The following is a 9,502-nucleotide window of genomic DNA, read 5'->3' on the forward strand; positions in this document are numbered from 1 at the left end:
GATTCTACTTTATTGATTCTCAACTCCGGTCACTTTACAATAGAAAACCCAACTATATCTAACAAGTTCCAACCCACCTTCCTTTCTCCCTTGATCAATTTAGTTTGTCTTTGGTCACAAAATACCCTTATTCAGCTGTCGTTGAATTACATAATAAAACCTAAACTCTTCAACCTCCCAAGCTCCAACCCACCTTTCCCTTCCCATTTTCTAGCTCTTTCAGTTAAATAAGCTGACAGAATGATTTTTTTCTAAATGGCCATTCAGCAATATTTCTTCATAGAGATGGTCAACTAAGCCAGCTTAGATGATTATAATCCAGGACAGACACCAGAACACACAAAGCACTCAACAAAAATATTTAAGAAAAATAAATAAATAAACTTATAGCAGCAACCTTAAATAAAAACACACAAGAAACTATGGGAGCTTATGCATAATACAGGTATCAGATTCATCCTTGTAGGAAAGTTATGTGAATTTCCACATTTTGTTTGGGGATACCAGCAATTGTGCCAGTAAAAAAATTACTCCAAGACAGTGCCACCTGGGAACAGATTTAAGCTAATAAAGTAACTACTGGGTATTTCTAGTGATTAAAATTTAATTTCGTATGGCGCCTAGGTTAGTGAGTGCACAGTACATTTTAGCACAATGCCCCCCCCCCTTCCTATTTCCCAATGCTTTAAGCATTTCTTCAAAGTTGGCAGAGAACTAGTGCGCTCCCGAAAAACTAGATTATTTCAACCATTTCTGTAGAAACAAAAAAGTTCAGATACCAATGTGTCAGTTAGAATAGCTGAATTCTTTTTCTTATATGAAATTCTTCAGAGGTATGCTAAAATTGAGTACCTCAATAACAACCAACAGAAACTGTAAAAGAGCAAAGGGCATACCTCCTAGATGCTGGAGTCGAGGTAGCACGTGGTACCAGTAAAACAGCAGATTTGGGTGGAGAAGGTTTCCCCTAGAAGTAAAGAAATTTCAGAAAGTACAAAGTGTGAAAATAATGAAGACATGAGTTGTTATCCTAAATAATCAACTTTGGGGCAAAAACAATATATCAACAATATTTCCATGTAGTATATACTATGATGGGTGTCCTTTCATTATGAATAAAATTCAAATACAACATAAGAATACTTGGTGATTCTATTAAGAAAATTAAAGAAAAATAACACAACCAGATTATATATTCAAATAAAAAATATTAAAAAAGAAAGAGCATCAACAATGAATGCTTAATGAAAATCGACAGCATTACCATGTCAAATATCTTAAGAAATATGAGACTGTGTACCCTAAACCCCAAAGTGAATAAGAAACATAAGTTCATAGTCCAAAATCAATTTGTTTTTAGGTGAAACATGAGTGTATGTCCAAGAGAAGGAGATGGATACAATACATAATTCAAGAAAAGGTATCACAGCATTGGTTGAACTAGTAGTCTGGCAACCTTGGCCAACGCCAAATGATTCTCTTAGTATTAGGCTCTCTCAAACCAGTATATTCTATTAGTTTCTCGCGGCTAGTTCTTAAAATCATACACTATCTCAACTACTCCAACCCAGTTGTTTCCCTATTCAAAACCATCTCCCAACAAACTGTCAGATTCCATACTGCAAGTGTTGCCACAGGCCCAAAGAAGTGTACTACAGCCACCAAGACTAAACTTAGATATGTAGGTTCTAATTGCCTGACACACTTGAAACCTAAGTAACACAGTCAGTGGAAACAGAGTTCCTGGACACTCTTTTGTTATAGCATGCCGTCAATATCAACATCCCAAGATAAATTCAAACTTAGTATGACATTCATCCTACCCAATGCATATTTCTGGTTTAGTTCATATAGTGTGGCATAAATGTTAATGAAAACCACTCAGGCATGAACCAAATAAAAATAAAAGGGAAGAAGCAGGGCATGCTGCTGGGATGCCCAGCCTGTGTCACTCTCTCTCCCTCCCATTGGAAATGAACCCCATGTCCATTGCATCCCAGCCCAGCTCCAGGAAAGCTAGCTGCATGCCCAACCCCCTCTCATAAATTAAAAGCATACATATAGAAACATTGGCAACAGTATCCACACAAGCACAAGTACACGGAAATTTTATCCTCGCCATTTTGAGTGTATCTATTATTGAGAAATAGAAGCTGTGGTAGAACATGTCACAAGGACAAAAGCATAGAATGAAAAAGTTGGCAGAAAAATCAAGTGAAAAAGGATGAATATCCTATGAATTTTTCCGCCACTGCAAGCAATTTCATTTGTAATGGTGGCATACTAGCATCTTAAATAGAAACAACTTCAACCTAATTGTTAAACTCTGAAATGACGAGAATTTAATAGGAATTCAGGATTGTTGAATAAGTTTCTAATACACCCCAGTTTACCCACCCCAAAGAATTGACATAATTCAGACTGCTGGACTGCTGGACTGCTGGTAAATTTTACATCTATCTGGATATCCACTCAATTAACACAATCTTTGGTATGACCCAACAACTAGAAACAGGAATACAACTTGTCTACATCTATCTATGGAAGGAGCATCAATGCTAGTATCCAATGCCAAGATCTCAACTAGGGAAAACAATCTCTCCTGCATATAGCACCATCTTATCTATAGTGTATATATAATAGAAGAGCAAAAATGATTGTTTAACAAGCACAACAAACAAACATATACAATAACTAGGCTGCAGTTAAGTAGCATAATAAAAGGGGTTCAGATAGTTATGTCACTTACTTGACCCTGAAATACATCCGCAGCTTCACTTGTGAACAGGTATTGTCATCGAACACAGTCCTCAATGTAATCAAATAAGATGCAACCATGCTTCTTGCCGTTGTTAAACAAAGGATGAGACTTGGGCTACACTCTTTAGTTCCAATAAGTTTCTAGACCACCATGCTTACCACTAATAACAGGAAGAGACCCAACTAAACCTAAAAGAGGACAACAGCTGACTAACAACTCCCATTTAAGACACTGACACTTGTAATGAAACCCTACTCAGCAGCATGGTCACTTTAAATACACTTCCCAAGCCACAGTCCAGTCAACTTGACATGTATAACCTAACAAGCAACAGCTGCTTGTGCACTAAGATTCACAGGTTTGACACTTACAAGACCAAATGACAGATTTGTACAAAGGTCAAATAGTTGAGTTATCTCCCCACAGTCCCATGGGAGAAGAAGAATACAGCAAAATAACCAAGAATGCAGCATATCTCTGCTCCAACGGCTGTTAAAGACAAATTTACCACTAGGACCCTTATCCATACAAAGTTAAAGCCAAAGAAATTTTGTCTCAGCAGTAATTGCTGCAGAGGGAACTACTATATTCTAGAAGACTGCAAAAAGTACAAGTAGAATACTTCCAATGACTGAACACAGCAAAGATCAGGAACCACCAGCACAGACTAAATTGTAGATTAAAGATGGCACTGAAATGCCTCTTTGGAAGAAGGTGTCGACTTCATGACAAAAGTCAAACTAGAACACATGAACAACATCATAGTAACTCAAGAATATTACAAGAACTGTGGTTTGGTAAACTCTAACAATAGGAGATTGATTCCTTGGCTGGAGCATAATCCATGTTGACAGAGAAGTTGAAGCTCCTCGAACCACAATTCAATGCAAAAATTCTCTGTAAAATAACTCCTTAAGCTATTACAAGTGTTAGGATCTCTTCACAAAATAAATGGAACACATCAAGGTTCCAATCAAAGTTGCTTCCTTCAAATGTAAAGTACACATCATTAGCAGTGTGCGCTTACTGCTTCCTGAGAAAAAAGGACAGCCAATCTGCCTGTTACTTTGTCATCCAAGTCCCATCTGCTCAAGAGTGTTTAGAACCATTTCCATCCCCAATTCATGTGAGTGGATATTCCCATCTTCTATTTTGATATCATCAAGCACTAGAACCAAAATCCAGGTATGAAAAGCAGACTATTATGGAGGGTTAAACATTTTGCTATCTGTATGTACTTCACGAGAGGACAAACATCAAAGTTCACCACCAAGTGTGCCACAGGAGTGTCTCATCTGGAATACCCTTAGCAGCCTTTGCTTAATAGTCTTAATGACCAAAACGATAGAGGTACTTTGATATTTATTTCAGGGCCAGTAGGAGCAATGCAAGTCATGACCATATCTGGCTTAAAGCTTCTTTAGGAGTCTCTATCATATATTATTAGCTGTGTAGGTAATAATGTATCATGTTTTAATGTATGGTAATATAAGTGTTTTAAAGAATACCGAGTGTAGTTATCAAATAAAAGTTTATAGTTGCACACATCCATCATCTATTCATAGTTTTGTCATGAAAAACTAATTTCAAACCCTCGAGTTCCCATATTACTATGCTTACCCGCATGATCCCCGTGGAAAATATGTTCTAGGAAGCTAAAGTTTGATATAGGGTTGGATGATAGAGATAAACTAGGTACTTAATTTTCTCTCTTGCAAGGGGCAAGGACATCACAAGACTGATAATAATCGCTGTTAATTTTTTTTTCCCCAAAGGTTGATTACTATACTAATATATACATTTCGTTTTGCAAATATAATGAATTATCCAAATTATTTAAGATCTCAAAAAAAAAATGTCAATTAAACCACAAAGATTGTTCAAATATTCTTAAACGAGTTCATGAAAAATGACGCTAGTAAGTTAGTGACAACAAATGCAGATCTTTCGATCAGAAGCATAAATCCATCCTGGCAGAAGCTCAAGTCTGTCCTCATGAGCAACAGCTCAATAAACTGACTAGTATAACATTATTGGGTAATGGAGAGGGATGCAAGCTCAAGTAGAAGATAAGGGCTTCTCATGTTTCACTCAATAATCCTGAGAGGAAAAGGGGAAGTCTATCGGTACAATCTACAGTACCTGACATAACTGTGAAATGTCAGGGCAAGAGCTACTACAATACTGAGACACTGACGCTTGAGTACCAAAAACTAGCAAGCTGTGCTAGAACTTTGAACGCTTGAGTACCAAAAACTAGCAAGCTGTGCTAGAACTTTGAACGCTTGACTCAACAGGATTGCCCAAAAAAATAGCCTAAGAAATCTGATAGGCCTGAAAGTTAATCTCAGTACAAGTAAAAGGACACAAAGCTACAAAGGAATGTCCAGTTATCATAATCATTCTGAATTTCTAGATGCAAAGCTCAGGAGCTCTAAATGGTCATAATGACTTGATCAAAATATATTGTCACACATCCTACTCTAAGAGCTCAATTGAAAACCATCATACCATGCCTGCTTTCATTGAACACTATACACAGCTGCATCTCAGCAGCACAAAGAACTGAATATCTTAGTGCTGACAACCAAGGATAAAAAGGATCTGCTCCTTAGGAAATAAAAGCAAAAAGGTAAGTAATAGTATATGAGATGTATAAATGAAAGAGACAGGATCAAGATCTAAAAATAAGGCCCCACTACAAAATAGAACACTAGTTGCATAACTCTACATTAACACACATCAAATGAAACTCATATTGCTGCATCAAATTCAAAGAAGTGAAATCCAAATTGCCAATATTTCAACTAGGATTTAAATATCCAGATTTCAACAGTATTGAGAATATCCACTATAATGTCATTGATGAGACAACTCTTAAGACCCCAACCTGGGCATCTACTAAGTAGTAGCCTAAGAAACCAGGAGCAGATTAGCAAAACAAGGAGAAGACGACTCAGCATAACATCACACTAGTTTATCTGCGTCCATGAGCTCGCTGCATGTCATAAGCACCCCATGCACCTGGTCCAGGTCCATATTGAGGCCCAGATCCATATTGATGTCCCCCTTCAGCACCAGCCTGTACCTGAAACACACATGGTAGAAGCAAAGGTTATAAATCAATCATGTAAAGTAAAGATATCGGAATTGCAAAAAACAACACAGAACATACAGGACTCATGCCATAGCCAGCAGGATAGGGATTTCCTCCGTATGTAGTATCCGGATTGCCGTAATTCCCACCATAACCTGGACCTACAAAACCAACAGCCAACCTCTAAGGCATCATAGTACTTGATCCTGCATTAGATTTTATAAATAAATAAATAATAAAAGAAGCATGAAAACAACTTAAATTGAATAGAACTAAGCTCAAACAGGACCAACGACCATATGTTTCAAAAGGCCAACAAATGGTCCACTAAGAACTTGTGAAAGCATTACTCACTTTCTCCTTAATATTGAGATTTATACTTCCTATGGAACTTAAATTAAGTAAATGCAACCATAATATCTCTACTATCATCCAATCTCCAAGAATTCACAAAGATTTAGAAGCTGTAGTCAGAAAAAGGCCAAGCCTCACTTCTATAATTGTCAACATTTCACAATCTCATTTGGTCCTTGGTTCCAACATAAAATAAAAGCTACATTCACCATCCTTGATCCATTATCAGCATGATGTAACATCACTGTTACCCAAAAGATACAAGGGGAATCAATTTAATGAACTCAACATGGTATAAAAAGAATTGAATGGTTATTTATGAATGTCAATGTTCTACTTTGTATGTTCTAGATGCTTTTCTTTCATCTTATGCATGCCAATGTTCTATTCTGTATGTTTTTCTTTCATCTTCTCTTAGGGCAATAGAGCTAGAACCCCCAAATATTTCACTGCAGCTCATTTCCTAGCTGCATATAACATTATGTACTTTTGTGAGGTGTGGTGTATATGGCTTCAGCAACCAATTTTGCATGTATTTTCTGGATTTCCTCCTCATAGGCAATGTAGATTCATTGATGTATGGAATAAACTATACAAAGTTAAGTACATTCCTGTCACAATGGAGCATCTTCATCCATATAGACAAGATGTCAAACTATGCACATCAATCTTCATCATTCAACAGGATGAATCCAAAACTATGACTTTAGGAAGCAGTCATCTATTAATGAAACTGGGAAACTCCATTGATCCATTTTATATCATGCATCTGAACTAGTTCTCCCTGCTTCAGATACTCTTAATAATCTTCTTCTAGCCCTTTTCTGCTAAACATTAAATCTAACAGTCTACAAATAAGGTCAGCAACATTCTAACTCAAATTCTACCATACTTCTATCAAAACTAAATGTAAGGAACTAATTTAAAAACTAATACAAAAAAATTACCCAGAACTCAAATATTCAAAAAAAAAACTAGTTCAATGCTCTACAGGTGTGCTTCTCTGCCCATAATGGAGCATTTCCATGGCCAAGAATCTCATTTCCCCCAGGCAAGATTGCAATGCATTGTCTGTGCATTAGCACACAGTGATAGAGGGGGATATAAACCAAAATGTGCTTTGTTATGTATAAGCATTTTTGCCATTGTTTCTCAGCTGCAATCAAAAGAGTGAACCCCAAGGCTTCAAACGACATAAAAGCTACCCTGCAAGAGTCTTACGTTTCTTTGATTAAGCTGGGGCACAAAATGTGAATATACCAACTTTCTACCTCCAAACTAACCACACTTATAGCGAATAAAAATAAAATAAAACAGAGTCAAAACAGCAACTACAAATCTCAAAGCGAGAATGAAAACAAAAAACGAACACTAAAATTCAAACAATGGCGAAGTTTGAACAAGTTCTTGAACGTTAAATCCTTAAGAAGAATACTTTACCAGGATTTCCAACAGCAGCAGCAGCACGTGCTCTCTTTTCTGCATTAGCAATCTCTGCCCGCAGCTTCTCCACCTCACGAGCCATCGCAATCAGATTCTTTTCCATGGCTTGACCCTGTTCGTAATTTTCAGCATGCCCTTTCTTCTCATAATCAATAGCAGCCCTACATGCCCACAATTACATCAACACATAAGTATCAAAATTCCATCCAGGAATATGAAATGGATTGAAAGAAATTTTCTCACTACCTAGCTCGCTGCAATTCCTGTTTCATGGTCTCTATTTCAGCCTTCAAAGCTGGTGCTTGCTGCAATCCCGCATTAGCTCTAGCCAAATCTTGACTGAGCGCCTGAACCTGACTAGTAAGCTCTTGCCTTGAAACTGTGAGCTTCTGAATGTCAGAGCGAACTTGCAGAAGCTCCGCCCTCATAGCCTCTGCTGCATGAAGATCAGCTTCCATTTTCATGGACTTCTCATAAGCTTCTTTAAGCTGAATATCCTTATCGGCCTGCATAGAACCAGCAAAATGAGCCATGCGTTGAAGCTCATACTGGGCAGCCTCTAATTCCTGCTTTAAAGCCACATGGGTTGCAGCTAATCTCTGGTTATCGATGAGAAGCCCTTGAATTTCCTGATGTTGAGCTGCTAGGTTCTCCTCGATGACGGCAGGGTGAGGGGGTAGAGGTCTTGGGCCTCGCCCGAATTGAGCTTCTCTGAATTGAGCTTCTCTCATTTCTTCAAGGAGGGCTGGATGAGGCATGGGACCAAGACCCCTACCGAATTGAAGTTCGTGCATGGGGGGAAGCCCGGGGTGTGGTAGACCCTTGATTGGAAGCGGCGGTGCACGATTTCTGCCCGACATACTTTTGTCTTCAACCAAAGAACCGACGATTTAGAAGGTTTGATTTTTGATGATCGATGAACTAAAAAACCTGCAATCAAAAGAACTTGAAAAAAATCAGAAAAATCGAGAACCAAAACAACGTACAATTCAATTCTAGATGAACAAGTTGAAATATCCAACTTATAACAGAAAAATGGGGGAAAAGAAAAATATTCTCAAGAACAAGTGGTTTGGCTCTAAATAAAATAAACCCTAAAAGACAAAAAGCTTTGCAATAGATCACCATTAGCATCAATAGTTGAATCCACTGAGAAAAATAGAGGGAGGAAAGAAGGGAGAGATGCCAGGAACAAACCTTGGTATTGTCCGCGAGTCTGAATTTCCAAAACCGGCAAAAATGGTTCCTGCAAACCCTACTTCGAGGTCGCTGAGGAAAGAAACAAAGGTTACTCGCAAATCGCAATCAACGAATGACAAAGTTTCACCACCATCCTTTACGGCTTTACGCCTATACCCATAAGCTTCCGTTTGGTTGAAATAAAATCGGGTAAAAACGGGTCGGGTCTCTCGGGGCCCGAGGTGAGCCACCCAAATATCCAATCAACTTATTAGCCAATGAAAAAGGCAAAATAAATTATTTTTTTCTGGGGGGTGTGAAAACAACCTCTGCCGCTGATGTGGTGGTGCGGCGAGCATCTGATGGCTAGAACGATATCGTGGCATGTGTTGGTGTCATCTTGGCCATCTGATACTCATCGCACGATTGCACTTGCGACAGACAATTATCACTCAGGGTAGGGTAGGGTAGGGTAGGGTAGGGTAGGGTGGGGTGGGGTGGGGTGGAGGACAAATACCCATTTTCGATATCAATAAGAGTAAATTACACTTGAGGTTTCCCACTTTAAAGAGACTGAGTTTTCTTTTGGCCATTGTCGATCAAGGACTTCCAATGGTCTTGAGAGGGTAGGACAAACACCCATTTTACATATAAATAAGGGTAAATTA

At 38.2% G+C, this 9,502-nt stretch overlaps 1 protein-coding gene across 3 annotated transcripts; it reads right to left on the bottom strand.

Moving 5' to 3' along the window:
* Positions 1-403: 403 nt before the first annotated feature.
* Positions 404-9,005, bottom strand: LOC122064184 (protein FLX-like 1). 3 transcript variants are annotated; one of them, XR_006135614.1, is made up of 7 exons: positions 8,853-9,005; positions 7,902-8,585; positions 7,653-7,816; positions 5,937-6,019; positions 5,652-5,849; positions 897-967; positions 404-753 (listed from the first exon to the last, which is right to left on the bottom strand). XR_006135614.1 is itself a non-coding variant. In XM_042627898.1 (5 exons), the coding sequence occupies exons 2-5, from the start codon at positions 8,513-8,515 to the stop codon at positions 5,739-5,741; spliced, it is 972 nt and encodes a 323-aa protein (XP_042483832.1). In that variant the 5' UTR covers positions 8,516-8,585; positions 8,853-9,005; the 3' UTR covers positions 5,543-5,738. The 3 variants fall into 3 exon arrangements, 2 of the variants coding, with proteins under 2 accessions (XP_042483832.1, XP_042483833.1); XM_042627898.1 differs by lacking the exons at positions 404-753; positions 897-967 and having other exon boundaries at positions 5,543-5,849; XM_042627899.1 differs by lacking the exons at positions 404-753; positions 897-967 and having other exon boundaries at positions 5,543-5,849; positions 8,781-8,983.
* Between the last annotated feature and the right edge of the window lie 497 nt (positions 9,006-9,502).

This window comes from Macadamia integrifolia, unplaced genomic scaffold (genome assembly GCF_013358625.1).
Source record: "Macadamia integrifolia cultivar HAES 741 unplaced genomic scaffold, SCU_Mint_v3 scaffold155, whole genome shotgun sequence".
NCBI lineage: Eukaryota > Viridiplantae > Streptophyta > Magnoliopsida > Proteales > Proteaceae > Macadamia > Macadamia integrifolia.

Coding starts and splice junctions, on each gene's coding strand:
- LOC122064184 (XM_042627898.1), bottom strand. CDS start 8,515: ATGTCGGGCAGAAATCGTGCACCGCCGCTTCCAATCAAGGGTCTACCA. Junction 7,817..7,901: donor CAGGAATTGCAGCGAGCTAG/GTAGTGAGAAAA, acceptor GTGGGCATGTAG/GGCTGCTATTGATTATGAGA. Junction 5,850..5,936: donor CTGGCTATGGCATGAGTCCT/GTATGTTCTGTG, acceptor TGTGTGTTTCAG/GTACAGGCTGGTGCTGAAGG.